Source organism: Hypomesus nipponensis, chromosome 12 (assembly GCF_054491055.1).
Source record: "Hypomesus nipponensis isolate SF chromosome 12, ASM5449105v1, whole genome shotgun sequence".
Taxonomy (NCBI): domain Eukaryota; kingdom Metazoa; phylum Chordata; class Actinopteri; order Osmeriformes; family Osmeridae; genus Hypomesus; species Hypomesus nipponensis.
The window spans coordinates 3398885-3425875 of record NC_140372.1 but is presented as its reverse complement, the minus strand read 5'-3'; the positions used below and the strand labels follow the sequence as shown (position 1 = coordinate 3425875).

General features: G+C 48.0%; 3 protein-coding genes across 8 annotated transcripts in view; 1 reads left to right on the top strand and 2 right to left on the bottom strand.

Annotated features, from left to right (window-relative positions):
- Positions 1-1150: 1150 nt before the first annotated feature.
- Positions 1151-14301, bottom strand: cenpf (centromere protein F). 5 transcript variants are annotated; one of them, XM_084668491.1, is made up of 21 exons: positions 14187-14301; positions 13623-13794; positions 13191-13387; positions 12823-12938; positions 12570-12661; positions 12139-12424; positions 11601-11803; positions 11373-11498; positions 11078-11206; positions 10783-10905; positions 10265-10400; positions 7033-10161; positions 6691-6905; positions 6068-6527; positions 4491-5923; positions 4265-4408; positions 4020-4145; positions 3457-3637; positions 2551-3237; positions 2274-2463; positions 1151-1289 (listed from the first exon to the last, which is right to left on the bottom strand). In XM_084668491.1, exons 2-20 carry the CDS (start codon positions 13782-13784, stop codon positions 2318-2320), a joined length of 8091 nt encoding a protein of 2696 aa, XP_084524617.1. In that variant the 5' UTR covers positions 13785-13794; positions 14187-14301; the 3' UTR covers positions 1151-1289; positions 2274-2317. The 5 variants fall into 5 exon arrangements, with proteins under 5 accessions (XP_084524617.1, XP_084524613.1, XP_084524616.1 ...); XM_084668487.1 differs by having other exon boundaries at positions 2551-3240; positions 14187-14300; XM_084668490.1 differs by having other exon boundaries at positions 2551-3240; positions 13623-13812; positions 14187-14278.
- Positions 13756-18533, top strand: rtraf (RNA transcription, translation and transport factor). Of its 2 annotated transcripts, none has more exons than XM_084668494.1 (8): positions 13756-13894; positions 15209-15333; positions 15596-15695; positions 15917-15997; positions 16316-16404; positions 16497-16565; positions 16968-17016; positions 18074-18533. In XM_084668494.1, the coding sequence occupies exons 1-8, from the start codon at positions 13888-13890 to the stop codon at positions 18226-18228; spliced, it is 675 nt and encodes a 224-aa protein (XP_084524620.1). In that variant the 5' UTR covers positions 13756-13887; the 3' UTR covers positions 18229-18533. The 2 variants fall into 2 exon arrangements, with proteins under 2 accessions (XP_084524620.1, XP_084524619.1); XM_084668493.1 differs by lacking the exon at positions 13756-13894 and adding an exon at positions 14616-14804.
- A 127-nt stretch (positions 18534-18660) lies between these two features.
- nid2a (nidogen 2a (osteonidogen)) overlaps positions 18661-26991 on the bottom strand; it is a 32502-nt gene continuing 24171 nt past the window's right edge. Inside the window, exons 19-29 of the mRNA XM_084668497.1 lie at positions 26528-26755; positions 25857-26084; positions 25283-25510; positions 23589-23813; positions 23223-23398; positions 22892-23021; positions 22569-22740; positions 20548-20705; positions 20179-20302; positions 19712-19824; positions 18661-19172 (exon numbers count right to left, since the gene is read on the bottom strand). Of these exons, the coding sequence (XP_084524623.1) occupies positions 19162-19172; positions 19712-19824; positions 20179-20302; positions 20548-20705; positions 22569-22740; positions 22892-23021; positions 23223-23398; positions 23589-23813; positions 25283-25510; positions 25857-26084; positions 26528-26755 (1793 nt within the window). The 3' untranslated portion in view covers positions 18661-19161. The remainder of the gene's footprint in view (positions 19173-19711; positions 19825-20178; positions 20303-20547; positions 20706-22568; positions 22741-22891; positions 23022-23222; positions 23399-23588; positions 23814-25282; positions 25511-25856; positions 26085-26527; positions 26756-26991) is intronic.

The window sequence follows — 26991 nt, the reverse complement described above, 5'->3', positions numbered from 1 at the left end:
GATGGATGACATTACAGTTCAGCTGTGTTTTACAGAAGTAGTTCAACTCCTCAGTCTCTGCCCTCACTAGCTTGACTGCACGACTGAGGAAATAAAGCACTTTCCTCTCATCCTCCCTTCTATTAGCAGTCGACACACTAACTTAGGTAGCTCTCGCTCTCTAGCTTCAAAACACTACACTCTTCTCAGAGGACGTTGCATTGATCTTCTCAGCGGGGGGGGGGGGGGAGGCGACCTCTACGAGCATGTGTGAGAACACTTGGCATACGAACGCGTGCAATAAAATAGTCTTGCTGTTCTAGAAAGGCGTCGTTTTTATATTGTGTGTGTGAGGGAGAGTGAGTCAGATGGGAGCTGTGCGGTTAACGCCAGCAGCAGCTACTGTATGAACAGACAGCGTGAAAACTGGTGCTGCCATGGGAATGACTGGAAGACATGGCTCACACCGTGAACACCACGTTTAATAGAAAAAGGTCGTAAAATATAAGCAACATCTGTTTTGCACTGAGAAGCAATCAGTACCCAAATGGCGCAGGACTCAAAAGCTAGACAGTGAAATGCCAAAAGTACGCAGAGGAAAATAAAATAGAGCACTGTGATCAAAGAAAACTTAGTAAAAACATTCCAACAAAAACATTAGTCATATAAAACATTTACAGCTGCCACAGAGAAACACAGTGCCATATCTGACACTATTGAGACAACAAGCTATTGTACAGCAGCATAAAGGAGGAAGCTACAAATCTATTGGACAGTTAGAGCACATGAATCTGGAGTTACAGCCAATAGTATTCGACCTAAACAATTAAAAGCTGTGCAAGAGATAACTACTGTTAGCCAGTGTTAGTCTGGACCAGCAACCGGAACCACACTTGATAAAATCATTTCTTTCTTTTTTTTTTACACGACTTAAGTCTCTGAGGTGCTCTTGATTTATCTGTTAACATTGATAAGCACTGTTCCAGTTATCCTGTAGTGCTGAATAGGATGAGTGATTGAAGCGCTAACACCACCTACTCTACCACCTAACCACACATGACTATGGTCTATTCAGTGCTGTTTCTGCCAGTCCTCTATTGAACTTGACAGTTCTCCTCCCCTTGCGTGGAGCTCATGGCCTCTCTGCGTTTCTCCCGCTGTTCCGGAGTTTTCCGCGTGCTCAGGGACCTCCGTCCTCGACTCTCCCGAGAGTGGGGGGCGGGGCTAACGCACAAGCCTTTCCAGTCGGGGCTGTCCGTCACGAGGGTTTCCTTGTCGACGGTGCTCTGGAGACTAAGTGGCTCCAGCACCTAGAGAGAGAGAGAGAGAGAGAGAGAGAGGGAGAGGGAGAGGGAGAGAGAGAGAGAGAGAGAGAGAGAGAGAGAGAGATATAAGAGGTCAAAGGGGTCAGACTGCCTTACAGAGCCACGGACAGGCTGGAAGCGGTCACCATCGAGACTGACACGACCAGTCAGGCAAGTGGCCCTGGTTACCTGAGCCCCTTTCATGAACCCTCTTTAATCCCCCCCTACAAGGCCCTTCCCTGGGCTGTCCTCCTGTGGATGGGATCAGTCCAGCTGACCTGACTCGCTGTGGAACCATTGTGGCATGGGCTCTTCTACCCTAAATCGTTATTTAAGAGCGGGGCCCCAAGCTGGGTGAGGGGTCGACCTGGGAGGGTAGAGGATGGAGGGTCAAACCCCCCCCTCCCCTCCACCCACTTCAACTAAACATCCCATAACGTCCCAAGAGTAATTAGTAGGAGAGGCTGATCCGTAGATGCACGCAAGAAAGGTTTCATATTCCTGTGTTTTATTTCTCTTTGATCTCATCTGAACGCTTTGTCAAGCAGGTGCGTGTGACTGTGACTGTGTGAGTTTGAGGTGTCCAATTTTTAATCTAGACGGCGGAAGGAGGATTCCCATGACTGTCAGTGGCAGGGTTAGCGTGACAAAACACACACCTCTCTCCTCCACCCTCTTTTCCTTCCTCCCGCCACAAAGAAGAAGCCCATCTTTCCCACCTCGTACAAGCCTTTTCATCGCCATGGTGTTTAAGCAACCTCTCTGTAGCGTGGACAGAAAGGTGATACTTCCCCCACCCTCTGTTCTCGCTCTTTCACTCTTCTTTCTTTCTCCCTCACTCACAATCTCTCTGTGAGACTACCGAGGTGGCAGTGGTCTCAACAGGGAGCCAGCCTCATCTTCTCAGCCAACCTGAAGTATTTCAAAATGTGTGTGTGCGCGCGCATGTGTGAGCAAAAGCACGTCGGTGTGCGCGCCTGTAAGGCTCACCTTGGACAGCTTGCTATCCTCAGCAGGTGAGAGCGCGCCGTGCCTCAGCTGGTTCTGGGCCGAGGAGGGGGGGCTGAGGAGGGGGGGGCCGAGGCGTGTTGGGCGGCCAGGCGGGGGCTGCAGCGCTGCTGCACAGTGGTTCTCCTCATGATGAAGGGACTGGCCTCCCCAAGGGGGATGTCGGCAAAACCTGGCAGACGGGGGATGAGAGTGAGACAGAGAGATTGTGGTTTGTCCCTGACAGAACTACCACTTTGTTTCCTCATTAGAGACTCACCTCTCTGCACTAGCTCAGGAAGTCCTTCCGGCCTAAACTCCTCCTCTTCCCGATGGCTTCCTTTTTTGGGCGTGGTTGCCACGGCGCCCGCTTTGATCCTCTTGGCCAGGTTGTGCAAGGTCTCTTGGGCTTTGGAGGGTTTGTCGCCGTCGTTGCCCCGCTTCCCTGACCCCCTCTTTCCTGACCCCTGACCCACGGCTTTGTTCTCCGTGTCGTCCGTGACTGCTTCCTGTGTCCTCTGGGTCGACTTCCTGCTCTGTCGCCTGGGGGTCCTGCTGCCCTGGTTAGCGTTAGCGCTGCTGCCCTGGTTAGCGTTAGCGCTGCTGCCCTGGTTAGCGTTAGCGCTGCTGCCCTGGTTAGCGTTAGCGCTGCTGCCCTGGTTAGCGTTAGCGCTGCTGCCCTGGTTAGCGTTAGTGCTGCCAGCTTGCTGGTTGATCTGCTCTAGCCGTGTCTTCAGGGAGTCGTTGGTCTCCTCCAGCTTGTGAACTCGCACCATCAGACTGCAGTACTTGTCCAGGCTCTCGTCAGCCTCCCTACCCCTCTCCTCCAAGGCCTCGCTCAGCTCCTCCACCTCCTTCCTGCTCTCCTCCAACTCCTTGTTTCTCTCCTCCGCCTCTTTCTTCCGTTCTTCCAAAGCTCTCTTCAGCTCCTCCAGCTCAGCCTGAACCTCCTTACTGCTTTCTCCACCTGCTGCAACATCATGGAGTCAGACAACATTATGACCAGCAGTCCTCTCAATACACTACGGGATTCAAAATGACAGAAGCTACTCAACGACACACCAGATATCAACGGTACACCAGATAACGCTATTCAAGCGTCAGGTTTTTAAGAACATTATGTCTGCCGTTATGTTCTGGTTGGGAACAGGAAATCACAGTGCAGGAGAGTGACAAAACCAGATACCTTCTCCGGTCTGGCCGCTCTGAAGGTTGGCGATGAGCTCCCCCTGCTGGTGACCCTCCTGTAACAACGCCTCCTTCTCCTTCTCCAGCTGCTTGCAGGACTTCATCCAAAGGTTCATCTTGCTGAGGGCCGAGTCTCTCTCCTTGGACAGGCGGGCGACGCGAGAGCTCAGCTCAGACACCTGCCACACCGTCACAGGGGGCAATACTGCACTCTGAATGTTGAACGTTTGTCGCTAACTACGGCTAAACGTCGACCCCACTGTGCTGAACTTAGCTGTCAGCATCACTACAGACAGAGACTGAGTAACCAAGATCCTTATCCTGTGTCTATTCAAATCTTATTTGTATATTGCTTTTTTACAAGCAGTATCACAGATGGCTTCACATATGTCCATAAAACTGCACCAATACCAACCTGAAAACCTCAAAGAAACTGAGATTTTGATTATTTTCTGTGGGAGTTCATTCATAGTTTTGGTCTTTTCTCTCCTTGCCTGTCAAAACAAGCAGCACAGGATGGAAACCCAACAAGGTCCATGTCCACGTTTCCAGAAGCCTCACCTGCTGCTGGGTTTGTTTCAGCACCTCCTCCTCTTTCTCCTCCTTTTTCTTCTTCTTCTCCTCCTGCACGCTAGCCAGTTGACACCTCAGCTCCTCTTTCTCTGAGGTCACTTCCTCCAGAGATAACTGGAGAGGATGAGGAGAAACAGGGCGGCCCACGGTTAGCAGTTCCACAAACAGAATGACATGACACCCCCCCAACATTATATTATTATATAAAAAATAATATGTTTGAATTTCCTAACCTTGTAGCTGTCAGCCTGTTGTTGCAGCTGAGAGGAAAATTCAGTTTTGTCTTGCTCCAAATCTTCTCTCAGTATCTTGGCTTCTTTTAGAGTGTCCTCCAGCTCACTCTGAAGCCGACCGTTGCTCTGCTGCAGGGCGGTTACCTGGAGAAGCAAACAAAACATGGGTTAATCTATCACAGCCACGGAGGAATGGAGTTACAAGAGTGGTCCGTGAGTAGCTCACCTCCTGGGTGAGTTGTGAGATGGAGAGGGAGGAGGTCTCCAGCTGATGCTGCAGCTGGCCGGCTGCGCTCTCCAGAGACAGGACCGACGACCGTAAACTCTCCCTCTCCTCCTTTAACCTCATCCTCTCCTCCTCCTGCTCATCTTTGTCCTTGTCTGCGGAAGACAGGCTGGCCTGCAGGACTCTTTTCTCTCCCTCTAGCCTCTCTCTTTCGGCCTTCCACTCTTCCTTCTCCTTCTCCAGCCTCCTGCCCTCTCCCTCAGCCTCAGCCAGCCTCTCCCTCCCCTGTTCCCAGGTCTCCTCCAAAGCGCGGAGCCTCTCCCCCTCTCTCCGCCCCTTCTCCGCAGACTTCTGCAGATCCTCCATCTCCGCCTCCTTCTCTCGCAGCTCCGTGGCAGCGGCCTGCTTCGCCGCCTTCAACTCCTGGATCTCAGCGTTCTTCTGGACCAGTTCCTTCTCCAGCCTCTCCTTCTCCGCCCTCAGGTTGCTCAGCTCTTCGGCCGTCTCCCCGATCCTCTTCTCCAGGGCTTGCTTTTCCTCCTCCACCCCTTCCAGCTCGGCCTTAGCAGCCTCGGACTGCATGATGGCATCCTCCAGGTTCCCCTCGGACACCTCCGCCTCCCTCTCCAGGGACTCGATGCGGTCCTGGAGAGATTCCGCCTTCCTTTGGGCGCTTCTCAGCAGCTCGGCCATGTGCTTCTTCTTCTTCTCGTCGGACTCGATCCGAACCTGCAGCTTCTCGATGCCCGACCTCATCTGCCTCACCTCGTCCTGGGTGGAGTTGAGGCGGGAGGCGATCTCGCCTTTCTCCAGCAGGGAGGACTCCAGTGACTGGGCCAGACGGGAGACCTCTCCCTCCAGGCTCTGGATCTTGGTGACCATGGACTCGGAGTCGAGGCAGGCTGCGTTCCGGTCGTCCCTAAATGCGTTCAGCTCCTTGAGGATCTCCTCTTTCCCTCGGATCTCCAGCGTGACCGCCTCCTCCAAGGCCCGGCACTGCCCCACCAGCTGCTCCTTCTCCTTTCGGAAGCTCTCCAGGCTCTCCACGGCCTCTCCGACCTCCTTTTTCCCCACTCGGATATCCTCCTCCAGGATCTTGATGAGCTCCCTGGTGTCTACGTTGGTCTTCTCCAGGTTCTCCGCCTCTTGTTTCCACCGGGCGAGGGAGAGGCCGAGCTCATCCCGGTCCTCGATGACGGCCCCCAGCTCTGTCCGCAGCTGGCTGGCGTCGGCCCCCAGGGCCCCTAGCTGCTGCTCCAGGACAGAGGCGGCCCGGCGCTGGGCCTCCACCTCCCCCTCCAGGCGGAGCTTGTGGCCCTGCATGGTCTCGAGGTCTGCCTCCATCGACAGGATGTGAGACTCCAGGTTGGCCTTCTCCGAGCGAACCCTCTTCAACTCACTCTCCTGCTGGAGGAACCGCTCGTCCCAGCCGCCTGGAGGAGAGTAAAAGTCAAATTGACTATGGCATTATGGTACGGAACCGATTCCGTCCAAAGTTTTTGTTTTTCTGCAGACGGCTCCAGGCGTTTTCTCCATCATAAACCAAAGCAAACCAAGTGTGATTTGATGTTCCTTACCTTTAGCCACTTCCAGGTTCTCCAGCATCTCCAGGACGTCAGACAACTGACACTTAGACGTCTGAAGCTGAAGCCTCAGAGAATCTGCCTCCTCCGCGAGCGCCGACAGCTTGTCCTCCATCTCCCGTCTCTCCTCCAGCTGGGCGGAGAGCTTCTGCGCGGAGCCACACCTCTCTTCCTCGGCCGCCTGAACTCTGACCTCCAGCTGGGTGCACAGCTCCTTCCTGAGGGCCATCTCGGAGGTCAGGAGGTCAAAGTGGGCGTGGAGGCTCAGGAGCTCCCCCTGCAGCCTTTGGACCGCCTCCCCGCTCGTCTCCAGGTCTGTCCCTGGCCGTACAGGGTGGGGTTGAGGAGGGGTGGTGGTTGTCGGAGACGAGCTATCCGTGATGCTGCTGTTTGAGCTCTCAATGGGTTCGGGTGCAGCGGTACAGACCAGCTCCTCAATGCTGTTTGAGGCCTCCTGTGGAAATGTAAAACAATGACCACCCAACCTCTCACAATACCGTATTTACGTCACACGTCAGAGGTAAAAAAAAAAAAAAAAAACGGAGGTAAGAAGAAAGGAATCGAATAGCCTTAGTGGACGTTCTAAACCCAGGATGTCTTTTCTGAAAAGGTCTTACCTGCTGTGCAGGATGTTGCTGCTGTTCCAGCGGCTCCTGAGGAGGGACCAGGGAGGTTCTCCACTCCTCCTCCTCCTTCTCCTCCTCCTCCATGGTCTGGACCAACTCCTCAAACACACCAGATAGCTCCTCCCACCCTTCAGACTTCATCGAGGGCTCTTCTCCGACATTCACCCCTTCCATGCTGCCGTTGATTCTGTCTGACGGCTTTGCCCCTGAAGTTGACACGGATTAAAAGTCTACGGCTTAGTCGCATCACCAGGTGGTCTCATTTCAAGTAAAAACCACTGAATCTTAAAATCCTCTTACTCCAAACGATGACGTCGTTATGACTCGACTCACCTGGGGCGTCCTCTTCCTCCAGCGTTGAGCTGATGACCACCATCGACTCTGCTGTTCTCCTGACCTCCTCCTGCTGCACATGCTCAGTGTGCAGCTGCAGGAGACGACTCTGCTGTTCTCTTACTTGGGCCAGCAGGCCGTCATACTGCTCCTTAAACGAGGTTGACTCCTCCTGCAACACTGCGAGCCTCCCGTGCAACTCTGCTTGCTCCCTCTCAAACTCCTGGTTCCTCACACCGGTCGCCTCCTTACTCCGGTCGGCCCTCTCCACGGCAACCTTCAGACCTTCGTGTTCTTCAGTCAGGCTCAGGAGGGCCGCTTGGAGGCGTTCGTTCTCTCGTTTGACCGCCTCCACCTCGTCTCGGGAGTTCAGTTTGTGCCTCTTCAAGTCGGCATCCAGCTGGAGTTTCTCCTCAGTTAGCTGAGCCACGTTAGCATCCAGCTGGAGTTTCTCCTCAGTTAGCTGAGTCACGTTAGCATCCAGCTGGAGTTTCTCCTCAGTTAGCTGAGTCACGTTAGCATCCAGCTGGAGTTTCTCCTCAGTTAGCTGAGTCACGTTAGCATCCAGCTGGAGTTTCTCCTCAGTTAGCTGAGCCACATTAGCATCCAGCTGGAGTTTCTCCTTAGTTAGCTGAGCCACATTAGCCTCCAGCTGGAGTTTCTCCTCAGTTAGCTGAGCCACGTTAGCCTCCAGCTGGAAAACGCCAGCTACGACGGTTTCGCGTTTCCTAACTTCCTCTTCCAACTGCTCCAGGACACCGTCGACCGTGGCCTGCAGACAACTCACCTGGTCAACAGAGGCAAGGTGAGTCTGGTTCTGCCTGTGAGCATCCTCCAGACTAGCAGCCAGCTGTGTGACTTCAGTGCTCCTTGAGGAAAGTTCCTCCTCAAGGGACTCAAACCGGGACTCCAAGACGGACCTCTGGGTTTTGATCTCCTCCAACTCGCGCTCTAGAGTGGACCTCAGAGTCTCACTCTCCGCTAGTTTGGCCTCCAGAGCGGCCACAGTTCCTCTCAGCTCCTCTATCTGAGCTTCGTAGGAGCTGATGCAGGCTTCGTTGTCCTCCAGGTCCATTTGAAGCATCTCTAGCTGGACCTTGATCCTGTTCATATTCATGACCTTCTCCTTGAGGGCATCGGTTGCTTTGGCCTGCTCTGCTTGGGCATGGTTCAACTTATCCTTCAGATTCTTGATCTCGTTATCCTTCTCTTCTAGGCCGTTGGTAGCAGCAGACAGAGAACTTTTCATTGACTTAATCTCTTTCTGCTGGCTCGACACGGCTTCTTTCCAGTTTTCGACCTCTTGGCAAGCCAGTTTGTAAGCCTCGTCAACTTCCTTCAGCTTGCTGTCGCGATAGGCACCTTCTTCCCTGAGCTTCGAGAGCTCTGACGAGGCGCTCTCCCATAGCTCCTTAGCCTCTGCTGCCTCTTTGCATTTCCTCTCCTGTTCCTCCTTCAGTTTCTCAAATTCATCTTGGCGTCGTTGGGAAACGTCTTTGATCTCGTTCTCCTGAGAGGCTATTTGTTTGATTTTCTCCTCCACCGTGTTCTCCAGGTTTGCATTGTGCTCAAGGGCAGACGCATGACTCTTCTCTAAAGCATCCAAGGTCTTCCTCAGGTCAGCACACATCTGGTTTACCTCTTCCAGCTCAGTTTTCAAAGCAGGAAGCATCTCTGCCGAAGCCTCTTTCTCAGAAAGCTCTTCCTTTAACGCAGAGATCTGCTTCAGCAGAATATCTTTCTCTTCATTCAGGGAATCGTGAAGGCTTTGATATTTTTCCTCTCCCTCCTTTTCAATCTCCTGTACTTTTTCTGACAGCTGTTCATTGAGCTTCTCCACTTCAGAAGCCTTGTCCTCTGCAGCGCTCGTCTGTGCCTTGAGTATCTTAATGTCATTCTCTGTCTGGGCTAAAGCCTCTGACATATTCTGAAGAGCACTTTGTTTCTCCTGATCCGCAGCTGTCAGTACGTCACACAGCTCCTGAAGTTTAGCGGCAGACTTCGCCCGTTCCGAAAGGGCATCGATTTCCGTTTGCAAACCCTCTTTCCTTTTATCAGCCTCAGAGAGCTTCTCCAAGAGATCCTCTTTAGTTTTCACCAAGTCATCAAACTTAGTCTCTAGGTCAGCCCCCAGGTCTTTATGAAACTTCAGGGCTGATTCTAAAGATGAAACCTGGTCTTGGAAGAAGGAGAGCTCCTGTTGAGACTTGATCAGTCCCAGCTTGGCCTGCTCCACCTCCTCCGCCTTTACGGCGACGCTCTCCTCGCACTCCCGCACGAGACAGCTCCTTTCCTCCGCAAGCCTGGCCTGCAGCTGATCCAGCTGGGCGGTTGCCTGGGCGACACTCTCCTGGAGCCGAGACACCTCAGCCTGGCCCAGCTCGATCACAGAGTCTTTGGACTGTGCCATGTCGCAGGCCACCTGGTACTGCTCCGAGAGCTCCACGTGGGACCTCTCTGCCCTCTCCGCCCTCTCGCTTTCTTGCTGGAGACGGCTCTCTAGGTCTTTCACCTGGTCTTCCAGGCGTGTGACCTGGAGCCCTATGTTCTCCAGGTCTTTGGAGTGCTTCTGACCCACCTCTGACAGCTGGGCCACGAGCTCCTCGCCCAGTCGCTCTTTCTCCTCCAGCTCGGTGCACTTGTTGAGCAGTTCACCCTTGAGGGAGTCGATCTGACCGGAAAGACTGGCCTTCTCCTCCTCTGCGGTTTTCAGCAGGTCCTTTAGAACGCTGTGGTCATCGTTCAGGGACACCGCGCTCTTCTCCAGCTCGCTGATTCTGCTGGTCAAGCCTTGCTGCACGGTCTCAGCGTCGTTAATAAGGGTTTCCTTCTCGGTTTTCCACTGAAGCAGAGTTTTGTGTTTCTTTCTCAGGTCGACACACTCTTTCTGACTGCTGCCCAAGGTTGCCTTCAGGTCTTTGTTCTCGTTTTCCATGGCGTTGAGCTTGATTGACAGCTGTTCCACCTCTTGCTTTTGTTTCTGCAGCTCGCCGTGGGACTTCTCTATTTTCGCTTCCGTGTCGGACAGACTTTTCTTCAGGTTCTCCAGATCCTGGGAGGAGGCCATGGCTTGACTCTCCAGTTTTGTCTTAAGTCCTTTCAACTCCTCACCCTGAGCTTCAGTTTTAGCTGTTACGATAAAGCATTTAAAACCATTACTTCCTGAACTTAACACAAGCGCAACAACAACAAACAAACAAACCAAATCCAACATCAAACAGTGACAGTCTACCTCTCAGGTCTTCCACCATGTTCTGGCTGCGTTTCAGGTTTTGCTCCCAGGTCTTCCGCTCCTCCTCGAGCTGAGACAGCTTCCTGCCGCCCTGCTCCAGCTGGGAGCTCAGGTTATTCTTCTCCTTTTGCAGCTCCTGGACAAACCAACAAATATCATCACAGAACGTAGGAGACTCTGACGTTAAACATCAAATAACAAAAAGAGATTTCTACCAAGGGACACTCCTAAGCTAGCTTGACACACGCTTTAATTAGCAGCACTTGTCGCAATCAGCTTCAGAAGGTAAGGATCACCTCGTAAATTTATATTTAGCAGAATGACTTACAGTAACTACAGGGACATTCTCCCCGGGGTGAAGTGCCTTGCCCAAAGACACAACATCATTTGGCACGGGCCGGTAATCGATCAAACAACCTTCTGATTAATAGCCCGACTCCTTAACCACTCAGCCATCTGACCCCCTAAATACTGGGCCGTGAGAGAGAGACAACGCTGGCACTATAGGTCGGCCGTACCTCAAACTTCTTCCTGATTTCAAGCTCCTTGGTCTGGCTGGCCTGCAGGCTCTGCTCGGACCGGAACAACTTCTGTTTCTGCTCCTCTACTTCTTTCTCCATCTGACCTTTCTGGAATGTCACCTGCGGTGGAGAAGAGAAAAAGCTAGATCAGCAACATGGCCGAAATGTAAATTACATTATCGTGAGATAATATCATTAATAATAATAATATAAAATAAAAATACAAGAACAAGTCCCCTTGAGCTACGTGTAGACAACACATCATACCTCATTTGCGATGGACTTGTCTTACCTTCTCTAGCTCAGACTGGACGATGTTGTGGTCTTTCTTGGCTTGCTGGATCTCCTGGTTTAGCTTGGTCTTGGTCTGGTTGAACTGCTGATCCAGGGCCTGGTGGCTGCTCTGCAGGTGTGCCAGCTCCTGGAAAAACACCAAAAGAGGTTAACTTGGTGTTGAAAGGTCATCAAAATCTTAAGATGCCAGGAAATGGGTACCAATGAATGTTTTTGCCGGAATAAACAACCATCATAGTCAAGAGTCATAGTCACGGACGGGGATAAGAGTGGACAGATAAACGACGACTGACCTTCTGGCTCTCCTTCTCCTGATCCTTAATCTTCTGCTCCAGGGATCTTTTGGAGCTCTCAGCATTGTGCCTCTGGCAACTGATCTCCTCCGACACCTGCTTCAGCTTCTGTTCCACTGACGCACACTGGGAAAGGCACGCAGAACGTGAGGCACGCAGAACGCGAGGCACGCTAGTTTGTTGTACTTTGCGTTCGAGACAAGACTAAACACTCCCTCTCTCCGTTACCTTGGCGACAGCCTGCTCGTGCTGAGTGGTGGCCTTGGCGACGTCGTCCCGGCTCTTGCCCAGGGCACGGTCCTTCTCGGTCAGGTCCCTCCGGGCCTGGTCCAGGTGGGCCTGGAGCTCCTGCAGCCTGGACGTCTGGCTCTTCACCTCCCTGTCCTGGGCGGCCACACGCTGCTCCAGCTCACCCACTCTGCTCTTCAGCTCTGACCCACGAGACGTCAAACAAACGCGTGTTGAGACACAAGGTGGCACTCCGAGAGATAGCCTCGCCTGGCCACACACCGTGTAATTCAAAATCTTGTTTCTCAAATGCCTTGCACACAAGAAGCATATCTATAGATATATTTAAAGATATATCTATAGTTATATCTATATATAATCCCTTATAGACTTAGGAGCAGAGCTATATGACACACTAAAGGCATGAAGTGTCGGAGATGAGCATGCAGTGTCTCTACACTCCACAGAGGGGTCGAGAACTGAGACATGGTTATCGCTATCAATAGTTTGAACAAAGGTGGGGGGGAAATGTTCCCACCGTGGTTGAGGGTCCTTAGCTGCTCCATCTGTTGGTGGGAGGAGTCTCCAGAGACGCCATGCGATACGGACGCGCTGATTCGTTGGTTCGTCTTAACGGGTGTTTCCTCCGCGTTCCACAGGAAGCCAGAGGACGCCGCACCGCCACGCCTCTTCAGTGGCGTTTCTATGGCTCCCTGGGACTGGTTGCTCTGCGATTGGTTCTGCTGTTGCCATGGGAATATCGAAGAGCCAGCCTGTTGCCGGGCTGCGATGTCCTTGTGGCTCACGGACGACTGATTTAACAACTGAGATAAAAGACAACATGCACAATTTGTGTACATCTAAAAAGATCTTTCCATGAAGAATCAAATGACTAAATGTAAAAAAAAAATATATATATTCTATTGTCTGTTTATCTCATGTGTCCACCTCTATCACAAAACTACTCACCTTGACTTGCATTATTTTCAGCTCAGCCTCCAGTCTCTTCCTCTCCTCCAACTCATGGTTATATCTCTCCTGTAGATCTTCAAGCCTGGAATCTAAGGGTGAGAGGGGAAAGAGCACTGTCTTTAAAAGAAAAAATTAAAAACTAAAATACTGATTCCAGAAAAATGTTCATTGAATGTGCGATTTTAAAACGTGGGCTGTCAAATGACAACAGCTTGTCTGCTGTTGACAATATATATAAATCAGATGTTACCATTCTGTCTAAAGCTAGGAGTGGCTGCAGGGGTGGCAAAAGTCTTCTGTGGGGTGCAATAGGACTGCAGCTCAGAAGAGTGCGAGTTCTGCGACCTGTCAAAGTCATTCTTGAACCTGTGAAAAGAACACATCACTTTTCACTGATAGCCACTGGCGTATGATCAGTCGCTGTGTTACCTGTGTGTGACGAAAACGGTAAAAGGTATGTAGCTAATATATAACCCAGCCGTGGGGGTGGGGGGTGGGTGGACAATTTTAAGGACCCTGGTCAGACATACTGGTCAACCCCATACTTCGTTGTATGATTTAGCTTTCGGTGTCAGGAGTACAAATTAGCGACGGCCCTGCTCGTGCCAGCATACTCACTTCTTCAGCTCCTGCTCCAGGCGTTCGATGGTCCTCTTGCTCGCGCTGAGTTGACCCTCGAGGTAGTTCACCTGTTGTTCTTTCACCGTGAGGTCGTGGCTTGCCTTCTGACGAGCCTTTTCCAGAGAGTCACATGACTCCAACAGAGACTGGTTCTCCCTCTTCATAGCCGATGCTTCACTCTTCTCACTGTCCATCTGACCAGAAAGTATCGCGATGGTCAAACGTAATGCACGGAAGGACATCCACACAGACATAAAAAAAAAAGTCCATGTATAGTATGATTTTGATCTCCTTCTTCATCTTAGGAATTAAAGCGCTGGCTGAGTACGCAAAATGTTGAAAGAATATTCGCATTTAAGAAAGAAGGAAGTAAAAAAGATTTTCGACTGCTTCTGGACAGAGAGCTGGTTACCATAGCGCGATCATTACCTTTTGTTTCTGTTTCTGCAGGGCAGCTTCCAGAGAGTCCAGCTGGAACTGTTTCTGATTCTTCTCTTTCTTATATTTGTCCAGCTGGCCCTCGAGCTCCTGGACCTTCTGGAGGGCTTTCCCCGAAAGGCCATCTTTCCATTCCTCCACCGCCCAACTCATGATTGACTACCTGTAACGTTATGTTTGACTTAAAAAACCCGAAAGCTTGGATTACAATTGAGTGTACGCTGTAGCCTGTGGCTTACCTTGGACAACTTGGCATATGGAAGGTACTATAGCTAGATATTGGGTAGCTATTATAAACTATATTTCTTCAATGAATCATTTTGAAACATAATATTTAGCTCGCAACAAAGTATGCGCTGAGTAGCTACCGGGCGCTAGAAAGCCACCAAGATACTGGCCATGCTCGCGTTACAGATTCAAATGAAAACAACCAATACAAAAAAATGCCACATTCCACAAAACGTTAATATTTTGCATTGAGAACATCGCTGAATATGAAACTTATGACAAACACAACCTCATAAAGTAAATGTGTGTTGCTATTCAGTCACTTACTTTGGGCGCGATCCCGTATCTTCTTGTTGTATAATCTGAAAATTCAAAATCGACTGACATCCGCCACGCTCTGCAGTACGCCGTTCCCATTGGGTGGTTGGATTCGTCTAAAACACGTTTGATTGGCCACGTATTATGTCGTCATTTTTGTTTTGTTTTTTAAATGCCAATTTGTTGTGCTTGTCTTTGTCTGTTGTGCTTGTAAAGGTCAGGTGGTTCATTTAGTGATCATTGAGAATGAACATACTGCCCCGCAATATTTTTTTTTTTATCTTGTCCGACAATAAAGTCAGTATCATTTGCAAAAGAAGGTGGAGTTGGAGACCGTTACTGAATTGTCTTTAAGCCCTTTTGAAAGCGCCAGAGCCTATTAGACATTCTCTGATAGCGCTCTGCTGCCGACCCGTGGATATGTTTAGTCATTGCAGGACAGTGTTAGCTGTGACGTCACGTGATCATCAGCTGCCGGAAGTTACCATTCATTCAGTACATTGGCCTGCCAGACGCAACTTAGTAGCTAGCTGACGCACATTTGCTTTAAACAAACATATGTAGAAATGTTTAAAAGAAAGCTGACAGCTTTGGACTATCACAACCCATCTGGATTTGATTGCAAAGGTAGGACAGAATCAAGCGATTTTTTAAACAAACGGATGGAAATCAAGCACTCTACTGCCATGCTTTGCTGGTAGCTAGCTAAGCTAGCTAACAAGCTCTTTACTTTTGCTAGGCCAGTGTCGCTAGTTGGAGACTTGCAAACAATAGTATCTTCAACTGGCTAGTTAGTTAGTTATAAAATCATCCGGAGCTATTTATTGAATCACTTGGGTAGGTTGCCTGGTAGGTAACTAGCCGGATAACCTAGATGGCGTGCATTGGACGGCAGTGATGGTATCGTTTAAAGTCAGACAGGACCAGTTATGCGTACTTGCACAGTCTAGCTAGCACTTGGAACCTATAATACTTAACATTGTGCTTAAAACTGACTGAAAAATTGAGTTATTGTGTATTGTGCTGTGCAGATGAGACCGAATTCAGGAATTTCATCGTGTGGATTGAGGATCAGAAAATCAGACATTATAAAATCGAAGACCGCGGCAACCTGAGAAACATCCCAAGCTCCGAATGGCCCAAGTATTTTGAGACGGTAAGGCAGACTGTAGAAGCAGCACCCAGATGGATGGTTCTTGCCCCACCCCGGACCACCACACACACACACGCACACACACACTCTTACATAGGTCACCGCCCAACTATATAATCTAATTCACCTGTACAGTACTTAATACTTCAGAAGATTGGAAGCAATCATTTAATTTCAATCATAAACTTCACAGTATAATTTTAGTTGAAATATGTAATTCAGGCAATGTCTAGGTTGTAAAAAATGTATTCTTTTAATCACACAGTATCTTCAGGATGTAAATTGTCCATTCAGTGTCAAAGAAAGACCAGAGGCAGTTGACTGGTTGCTGGGTCTAGCTGTTCGTTTTGAGTACGGTGACAATGGTACAGTAAATTATAATTACATCCTCATACAAAAGATTATTAAAAAAAAGCTTATTGTCTTTCTGTGATCCTTTTATTATGTTTTTTCTTCTTCTGCACTAGTTGTACCTATGCTGCTTTCACTGTACTAAAATGCCCAGATTGTCCACTAGATGGCATCATTGTCTAAGTAATTCTAACTGGAATCATTGAGGGCTTAACTTGTCTTATTCCCCAAACAGTGGATAAGTACAAGAACTGCCCACAGGTCACAGCCACCAGCAACACTGAGAAACCATCTGATCCTCTCATCCATCTGGACAGTGAGTAGGGCTGCGCCTCTTTTTGTTCCCTCCATCTTTCTTTTCCTCCCATTCTTTTATTGACCCCTGCTCACACTCATCTTTAACACTTTGTGTTTCTTTAGTCGAATCCAACTATTTCCTCTTCCTCTCTCCCCTTCCTCCTCTTAATCTCATCCATCTCTGTCCTACACGATTCACTGTAATACAAATGTCTGATTTAAAGAAACGAGATGAAGGGTACATTGAAATAGGCAAGACAACCCAACTGTGTCGGCTAGACCACCAGACCAATTAATCACTCCCACAACTGTGTGTGTTTGTGTCTTGATTCTGAAGGCAACAACCCAGACTTTAAGGCTGGTGTCATGGCCCTGGCTAACATCCTAAACATCCAACGGCACGACGACTATCTTGTGATGCTGAAGGTCAGTATGCGGATCAGGAAGCATGCACAAGGAACCACCGTTGCTGTGTTTAACACACGTTCAATTATTATTATTTTTTTTTTATCCAAAAGGCCATCAGGATCCTTATTCAAGAGAGGCTCAGCCCTGAGGCAATATTGAAGGCCAGTCAGTCTAAAGAGGTAAGTCGGAAGATGGTCTTCAGCCTTAGTAGAGTAGCACTGTATTGATCCCAGGGGGGAAATTGCTAGCTAGCTAGCTAGCTAGCTGTTCAGGTAGGAGGGTAAACTGTATTTATCCTAGATGGTTACTTTCAGCCTCATTTAACATGAACTGCAAACAAATTCTGGACACACTCGTAATCTTAACTAGTACCACAGCTCTGTAATTTTCAGCCTTTCATCTCTGTAAAATGAACAACATGTGACCTCCTTGCACGCCTACCGTTTGACGTCTCTCTTCAGCGGCCAGCCTTTGGAGTTGTTCCAGAGTTGACCGGCGGTGCATTTGGCACTTCCTGTGGACCTTGATTGGTTTTTAATTGCAGTGATGTATGACTTCCTGTTTTGCCTGCTCCTCTCTAGGGTCTACCCGTGGCCTTGGATAAGCACGTCCTTGGCTTTGATACTGGAGGTGAGTGAGCGGAGCGAGGGGCTTGTCATGGTTAATGCGCACCAGGCTCAAACGTGAAATTTCAGTACGTTACCCATGTTACAAAGTTCCTCAGTGAAAAGCGCTCCACAGGTCGGTTGTATTTGAAAGTGTTTCGCCGAATGGCCCTCAGTGAGCAAGAAGGTTCTTACTGATTTGGCTTTTCTACGTACCCAAATGTTTAATCTAAAAAGGTACTCACTGGTCTACACGTTCTGCACCAGGACATGACCAGAGGGCAGAGAACAGATTGTGGTTTGGCTTTGTGCAACGTTGATGTAAGAGCGAACAGGAAAGCTGGTGTGAAGGGACCTATTCATTATGCCAAGTGACTCTCCATTTAAATGTGAGACACATCCACAGAAAGGAAGCAAAGCGTTGACATGTGTTTGTGGAGAGGACCGTGTCATTTCCCAAGGAACCCCATCCTTTGATGTGGCCATTCATCCTGTCAGGATAATATCATGCTATGTTAGGCTATGTCAGGGGTTATGTCATCACGGGGGAAGCCTTCTAACTAGAACTGCACAATGGGGCTTCTATAACACACAAAGAGGCATAGCTGGAAACGGGAAAGAACCCAATTAAATGATTATCTTGTGTTCTGTCAGTAGAAGCACTACAATACACATCCAGGACTGTCATTGAGTGAGCTGAGTGCTGAGGTGCTCACCGGGTAAAGGTCCATGAGCTAAGCAGCAGGTTCGAATCCGGCCTGGGCCATTTGTTGCATGTCTTCTCTCTCTGTCTACCTTCCTACCGCTCTCTCTTCCTGTCTACCTCTATCCAATAAAGGGAGTCAGGTGGCTGAGTGGTTAGAGAATCAGGCTAGTAATCTGAAGGTTGCCAGTTCGATTCCCGGCCGTGCCAAATGACGCTGTGTCCTTGGGCAAGGCACTTCACCCTACTTGCCTCAGGGGAATGTCCCTGTACTTACTGTATGTCGCTCTGGATACGTTTCTGCCGAATGTTAATAAAGCATAAAATACCACACAAAGAAATGATTAGTATTGAATGTGTCTCCCTCCCTCCTTTGCAGACGCCACCTTAAATGAGGCAGCCCAGATTCTGCGGCTGCTCCACATCGAGGAGCTCCGTGACCTGCAGACCAAGATCAACGAGGCCATCGTGGCCGTCCAGGCCATCATCGCTGACCCCAAGACCGACCACCGCCTAGGAAAGGTGGGCAGATGACCCGCCCCCTGTTCCTGCCATGTGACCCCTGACCCAAGGGTCACCTGCCCCCACCCACCGCAGGTAGTCTAATTAGGACTATCCCCAGACTATAAGCCGGGAGAGTCTACAGACCTGTTGTAGCTAAACCCCACCTTACAAAAACCACGACAAAGCCTTTGTTGGATTACCATGTTTTGTTTTAAGAAGTGGAAGACAAGTCTATTGGAATTTCTTTTTGGTTTTGGAGAAGGAAAAGCTTTTCCCACTTTGTGGAATGAATGGAGAGGGTATATAAAATGTATGAAATATATGTCATAATCTAATTTGTGGTTTGTGTGTGATTCTTGTTGGCCTAAACTAACTGACATGAAACCCTAGTTTGAGAATTGTTTTGTTGGTTTATAGGCAAACCGGACAAAGTCTTACAGAGGGTAGTTGTACAAATCCTGAATCACATTTTATTGTTATAAATATCACATCTTACAAAAGATACAAAAAGATACAAAAAAACTGTGGTAATAAGTATTTGGTAAAATGTCAATGCAATTTCATGTGTGAAATACAAATGTCATATTAGTGCACAGTCTACTCAAATACTGCATTGCTGTCTGTGCACTCGTAAACTCATGGACAGTGACAACAGGATTTGTGGCTCACAGATCTTATTTTTTAAAGCTTCTTTTTCTTTGGATTTCTATAAAACACACATACAAAAATACAGTAGAATGAAATGAGGTATAAAACAAATTTACAAAACTATATTTGGGAAGAGGTGGTGAGGGAAGAGGGGGTGAAGGATTTGTCGTTGGTGTTTGTAAATTTGTCTTGTGGTTTCAGGTGGGTTTTTTGGGGGTGAGTTTCTTCTGTTCTTTTGCAGTCCCTCTGAAGGAGTTCTCACAGGAGAAGCACTTAAAAGACTAGCTCGAAATAGCACCGTTGAACAGTCTGTCATTAGTGTCTCCCTGTAACAGATAATAACCATATTAGGTCACAAATGACAAACGGAACCTCACGGACAGCACACTTCACTCAGCATAACATCCCAGCCTTGCATCCCAGAATAAACATTACGTCAACAGTTGTCATTTTTACCCCATAACAGACAAATACCCTCTTTAAGATATTTGAGTGTAGGTCTACAAAACGGACTAATCTCATTGGCTGTTTCCATTGCTTTGAAGCGCTTTGATGTGGGAGCCAGGACCAGTCACATTTCGTCGCCTGGGTCTGAAGTACAATGATTTGACAGCAGATGCCTTCTACTTTTCCCAGTTGACAGGTTGTGTGCAATGGGACTTCTGTCTACCTCTCTTTCATTTGACGTATTCAAAGCAGGTGTTGACACACCTACTGTCACGTAAAAACCAAGTACGCCATTGAGATTCAGTTTGAGCCATGGAACAAGAACTTCTGTGTTTGACTTGTATTTTAACCTCAACGGCTCACACCACAAGATATGATACAGGCTGTGACCGTGAAGGCATTTTGCGTGTATAAGCACCTGATATACAGTGGGAAGTTGCCACGGCAATGCCGTACAGGTGAGACCTCTGGTCGGGTAGGTACTCCTCGGAGAACTGGCTGCCGTCACGCCTCACCGCCATCACGCCATCCCTGTGAACGAGAGAGTCGGAGTCTGTGATGTCACTGAGCTGGTTCTAAAGTATAAATAAGATCAGTTATATAAGATGTTTGTGATGTCACAGAGCTGGTTCTAAAGTATAAATAAGATCAGTTGTATAAGATGTTTGTGATGTCACAGAGCTGGTTCTAAAGTATAAATAAGATCAGTTGTATAAGATGTTTGTGATGTCACAGAGCTGGTTCTAAAGTATAAATAAGATCAGTTGTATAAGATGTTTGTGATGTCACTGAGCTGGAATAAGAATGATCGTGTCTCTGGTTCTAAAGTATAAATAAGATCAGTTGTATAAGATGTTTGGGGCTCTATCAGAGTAAGGCACCCACCTTCTCCAGTCAGTGTAGTAGAAGTGGTTGCTGTAGAACACCATGCTGAAGGGGTAGTTGAGGTTGCTGTGAATCACCCTTCGACCCGTTCCGTCCGGTGAGATGCATTCCAATCGCTTCGTCCCTGCGAGACAAACGGGAGAGAGACCGATGTGGGACTGTCGGTTTGATTGAAAGCAAACGGACAATTTCACAGCTTGTGATTTTTAAGATAAATAGAGGTATATAGGTTCGGTGCGCCACGTAACGCGCTCAAATTCGATTCATTTACGAGGGGGGAAAAAACAAATTGCGGCACATAAAACTAGGTTTTAATCGAGAGGAATACTTGTCGGGGGGGTTTCACCAAACACCTTGCGGCCCGTTTACCTGCGTCCGCCCAGCACACCTGGCGTGAGGTAGTGTCAAAGGTCAAAGCATTGGGCAGGCCAATCCCCTCCCTGACCAGAACCTTCCTGCTGTATCCGTCTACTGAGGCACTCTCTATCTTGGGAGCTTCTCTGTTCCAGTCGGTCCAGTACAGTGTCCTAAAGTCAAAAACACACAGCCAGGTAAGGGGACAGCTTTGAGATGGACTCACCTTTGAGATGGACTCACGCATGACGAGGTTGATAAGGTTGTAAAATGAACCTGTGGAAAACACTACCACCGTTTCACAAACATAAGTGGAATGAACTGCCTTGACGAGGTATGTTGTTGCACTTTATTCTCTAAAGGCATATTCCTCAGAGAAATGAATCGAATTTTGTTTTCACTGACGAGGTGGATAATATTGTTACGCCCTCACTCAATTTTAAGTGGGGGACGTAAAAATATATATGTTTAAAATCATTTTGCAATAACATGTTTTTTATCGTCAGTCCTTGTAGCACTGTGCCAAGAAATACAGTGTGGATAAAAATAAATAAACAGATAAAACTACATTTTACAATCACTTAACTTACCCTCTAGGCTTTCTGAAACAAGAGTACTTCGCATTATCAGATACTGAGGGATAACTTATACTGCTTCTCATGAGGTACCACTGGTGTTATTACCAACATATGGTTTGAATAAACATACCTAATCAGATGCAATTACTTGTAACACATTCTTCTTTATGGTGTATATGACCGGCTTCAGGGGGTTTGGCACAAAGTATTTGGTTCTAACATTACATGTTAATAGAATAATAATTGTTTTCTTGAAAAACAGAAACATTGAAAGATGTTTGGCTAAGATAACTGAGAAACAAAGGCAGTCACCATTTCTGGTATTTAGGACTGGGGTTCAGTGAAATGGCTGCTTCACCTGATTGGACTGATGATGAAGTGTGTGCTTGGTGATACATTAGACTAAACACACGATACCCTGTGCCAGAGAGCTGAATTTAACGTGTACACAAACATGCTCGCACACGCACAAACACAGACACACACAAAAGGAGTTGTCCTGATTGCCCATGCGGTTTGGATTACATATGCTCTCCGGAGGCTAGCAGCTGTTGCAGATGTGGACATGTCAGAGAGCTCTCATGGTCAGGATCAACATGTGTGTGGTTCCTGGCCCACGCGCTGCCTGTTCCTCCTCCACAGAGGCACCCAGACAGAGGAGAGGAGAGAGGAGGGAGAGAGAGAGAGAGAGAGAGAGAGAGAGAGAGAGAGAGAGGGGGACAGACAGGGAGAAAGAGGGAACGAGAAAAAGAGAGAGACAGCTGTGTTCTCCGCCTCCAGAACTTTCTAAGAAGCTCTCTCATTCTCTTGTATTCCCCCTTCCATTCTTGACCTTCTTTCTCCTTACGTAATCTCTCTCTCTCCTCCGCTTCACTGCCCCCTCATCCTTCACCTTCTCACTCTCACCTCGTCTGCCGGTGGAGGTTTCTCTTTCGGAGGTCTTATCTAAAGAGGCTGTCTGAGTAACAGAGCCCTATCTTTGCATGGCATCATCAGGAACAGGAAGTGTGCTGTCTCACAGGAAATGAGAAATAATTGACGTGACCATTAATTAAACAAGGGGAAACACTAATCTAAAACCCTTTTTTCGCTCAGACAAACACACGCGCACGCACACACGCACTGTGCCTGTCTTGGGGGACCACCAGGTCCACGCTTGCTTATGAGGGCTCTGAAGGATATGTTTACAGCTGATGAGGTCACAGTCAGGTTGCACAGAACAACCTGTGGCCCCTGACCCACAATCCCATGGGCTTTTCCTTGTCTCATCGCATTAAAGCGCTTTAAATCAGAAGCTGAACCAAAACAACTCTGTTTTTCATCACAAGAGGCATCAGTCATGCACAGTCACACAAACTGACTCGAGCATGGAGAACCTTTAGTTCAGGCGCTACGCACAGCCAGAGACCAGGAGAATTCACGTCAACAAAAACTGCATCTCGGCCATGTTAGTCTTACCCAGTGGAAGAGTCCACTATGATGGCCCGGGGGTTGACCAGGTCTGTGTCAAACAGGACCCTCCGCCCGCTGCCATCGAGGTTGGCCTGTTCGATCTTGTCAGGCGTGCTGTCCACCCAGAACATGGCTCTGCGGACCACGTCTACCGCCAGGCCCTCTGGGCTGGTCAAACCTATCGGTCAGAACCACCACAAGTCAGAATCCACAGCACTGGTTTCCCTTTTTTACGTTACAGCAAAGCGTACAGTTGTTCTTGTCCGCACACCTGAATGCAAAGGAAAATGTCTTCAGTGACATAGAGTTGTAGGGTTTGTGTGTCCCACCTGTGTTGATGAGTATCTCAGGCTCGGCCCCCCGCTCCAGGGATGCTCTGCTGATGGTCCTACCAGCTAAGTCTGTCCAGTACACCTTCCTCTCTTTACAGTCATAGTCCAGACCCACCACAATGGATCCCTGCAAAGTCGCATTTCAACGGTTATTCACACAGAACAGCATGGGAGAGGACAAACAATAAAGTATTATTTATCGATCAGTTATTTATTTAACAGATGCGTTTGTTCAAAGCGAAAGACGGGGTGGGATTTGAATCTAGACCCTCTTGGTCTGCAGTGAAATGCTATAACCATTCAGCTCCACCCAGCCCGTTGTGCTTACATGCAGAGCCAGAAGAGTTGAGGAGTGCTCCTGGTCCATGATGGTGCCGTTGAGAGGCAGCGCTCCAATCTGCTGACCTTGGGCGTACAGCAGGGAGGTTCCTGAGGAGGAGGGGGGCGGGATCACATCAGGGCGGGGCAACGGGTGCATGGTGGGAGGAGCCACCGTTGGAATACCTGTTGAGAAAGGTTAGGGGGGGAAGGAACACGTCAATTTCAGTATTTTAGAGACTTTTGTGCCTTCTGAGAGTCATGGGAGGTGCTTTAAAAAAAATGTTGCTTGAAAAAGACGACTTCCAGCTGAGGAACACCACAACGCTGTCATCGATCCGCTTGTCTCTATGAGGAGCGCGGTGATGTCACTCACACGCTGGCTTGACGACGTCGTGCGACCTCGTCCCGGCCACCTCACGTCCGTCCCTGTCCACGCACCAGCAGTAGCTGCTGTCTCCGTAACACTGCACCGGGTTGAACTGGCCATCCGGGTCACACTGAGGTAGGTAATGCTGGGGCTCTGGTTTGCCCCCGTAGTGGTCAACTAGGCTGGCTCGCCAGCGGTCACACACGGTCTCCGGGCGCCTAGTGGGGGTCACTGGGGGGGGGGAGGGGGCGGGGGAGGGGAGGCGGGGTTAGAAAGGCAGTCCCAACTTTGTCATGGTATGGTTTCATAGGCTAGGGACATGATATGGTGCGATGTGTGGTGATGGATGTGTTGGTATGGAAATCAGATGGGGGAGTTGGCCAAAACATGAATCAGAGGGCACACAGGAAGTGTTGTCAGAGGGCACACAGGAAGTGTTGTCAGAGAGCACACAGGAAGTGTTGTCAGAGAGCACACAGGAAGTGTTGTCAGAGAGCACACAGGAAGTGTTGTCAGAGAGCACACAGGAAGTGTTGTCAGAGAGCACACAGGAAGTGTTGTCAGAGAGCACACAGGAAGCGTTGTCAGAGGGCACACAGGAAGCGTTGTCAGAGAGCACACAGGAAGCGTTGTCAGAGGGCACACAGGAAGCGTTGTCAGAGGGCACACAGGACGTGTTGGGACAGTGTGCTGTGACTGTGTGAGACACTCGGAGTTCAGCGGAGATTGAGGGGGCATGGGGGGAGGGAAGGGGGGGCGGTCGACCTTGAAGGTGAGCGCAGGCAGAGCTAGTCAGCTGTTAAGAGAGAGGGTGCCATGATTATGAGAGCCATACGGTACTATAAGACCCCCAGCTGTTGCTAGCGAGAGGTGAGCTGACCCTGCAAGTGTTTACACAGCTATGACAGGAGTCCTGATCTATGGCCCTGAGAGGCCCCCTTCAGGGGCCACGCAATATTCCTGTCTCTTACACACACACACGCAGATATGGACTTAGTTAATTTGTACAATCAAACACTAGCCTGTGCACAAAATCTGTTGTACACACCTACCATTTCACCTACCCAACCATTTACAATTTACAATAACATTCTTTCAAGGGAAGTTGAAAAGCACCGCTTAACTACGTGTCATGTGATCTTTTTCACTATTCCTCGAGACTGTGAAACAAATTTAACAGTGCTCTTGCCTTGAACTTGACATTTCCAAATGGATTCTGTTAGGGTAGTCCTTTGTGACATGGGTGAGAAGAGAGCACATTAAATATAATTTGGAAGTGGGGAAGTTGACCAGGAAAACCAAGAAAAAAGACTGGTGTACTCTCTCTGGACCCAAAATCACCTCAGAGAGACAATCCTGTCTCTATGACTTGGCAGCCTTTGCTGGGTTCAAATTATTTTATTACTCATATGTAGAGTTACAGATGTGAGTCTCTTGTGGGTGGAACATATTAGTCACCAGTCACAGGTTTACTATTATTTGATATCATGTTTTGTCCACATCTTGCATATTTTTATCACTGTAAATAGGATAAATACAACAATAAAGATTTATTATACAAATAAGGGATTATGTGTAATGTGTGTGTGTGTCTGCAAACTACAAGTACAGCTTAGTGAATTTAATAACACTTACCTTACCATAAAAAAAAAAAATGTTTACCTTTCAAAACTTTTTTTCGAAAACATTTGACATCTTACCTGCTTCGTTGCAGTTGGGTTGAGGGCTTCCAGGTGGGGTCCTGGTTCCTGTTCTCTCCTGCCCCCTATTGTCCACACACCAGCAGTGTCCAGTGGAGCCGTGGCACTGCAGGGTTCTGTACTGACCCTGCTCATCACACTCAGGGACAAAAGCCCCCACGATGGGGTAGCCCTCAGGACTGCGCTGGGGAGCATCTCTGAGCTGCTCACAGTGGGTCTTGGGGCGTTCTGGAAAAAGAGTGAAAGTAAAAGATTTTTTTCTGTACCATGGGTGCAACTCAACAAGTTCATATGAAAGTTGTAAAACAAATAGACACTTTTTTGTGTTGTGTTTTGAGTGAAAAGATTTAGAAACTTTTTAGCAAAACATTTTTTCAAACCTTTCATAACGTAATTTTTTTACAAAATATTTTTTCTGAGTGATTTTTTCTTAATGATTTTTTCAAATTATTTCCCCACCCAAAATATTCTAAACGTTGAAAAATATATATATTTTCAACCTTTCCAAACTTCTTGTTGAAAATATTTTTTTCAACCTTTCAAAACTTCTTGTTGAAAATATTTTAAATCTTACCTGCTTCATTACAGTTGGGTTGGGGGCTTCCAGGTGGGGTCCTGGTTCCTGTTCTCTCCTGCCCCCTATTGTCCACACACCAGCAGTGTCCAGTGGAGCCGTGGCACTGCAGGGTTCTGTACTGACCCTGCTCATCACACTCAGGGACAAAAGGCCCCACGATGGGGTAGCCCTCAGGACTGCGCTGGGGAGCATCTCTGAGCTGCTCACAGTGGGTCTTGGGGCGTTCTGGAGAATGAGTGAAAGTAAAAGATTTTTTTCCGTACTATGGAAGTTGTAAAACAAATAGACACTTTTTTTGTGTCGTGTTTTGAGTGAAAAGGGTTAGAAACTTTTTAGCAAAACATTTTTTAAACCTTTCATAAAGTAATTTTTTTGTATATAATTTTTTCAAAATGTTTTTTTCAAAATGTTTTTTTCAAAATGATTTTTTCAAAATGATTTTTTCAAAATGATTTTTTCAAAACGATTTTTTCAAAAGATTTTTTCAAAATGATTTTTTCAAAACAACATTTTGAAAATGATTTTTCACACGATTTTTCAAAACATTTTTCCTCCCCAAAAATTCTAAACGTAAAAAAAAAAATATATTTTCAACCTTTCCCAACTTCTTGTTGAAAATATTTTTTCAACCTTTCAAAACTTTTTGTTGAAAATATTTTAAATCTTACCTTCTTCATTGCAGTTGGGTTGAGGGCTTCCAGGAGGGGTCCTGGTGCCTGCTCTCTCCTGCCCCCTATTGTCCACACACCAGCAGTGTCCAGTGGAGCCGTGGCACTGCAGGGTTCTGTACTGACCCTGCTCATCACACTCAGGGACAAAAGCCCCCACGATGGGGTAGCCCTCAGGACTGCGCTGGGGAGCATCTCTGAGCTGCTCACAGTGGGTCTTGGGGCGTTCTGGAAAAAGAGTGAAAGTAAAAGATTTTTTTCTGTACCATGGGTGCAACTCAACAAGTTCATATGAAAGTTGTAAAACAAATAGACACTTTTTTGTGTTGTGTTTTGAGTGAAAAGATTTAGAAACTTTTTAGCAAAACATTTTTTCAAACCTTTCATAACGTAATTTTTTTACAAAATATTTTTTCTGAGTGATTTTTTCTTAATGATTTTTTCTTAATGATTTTTTCAAATTA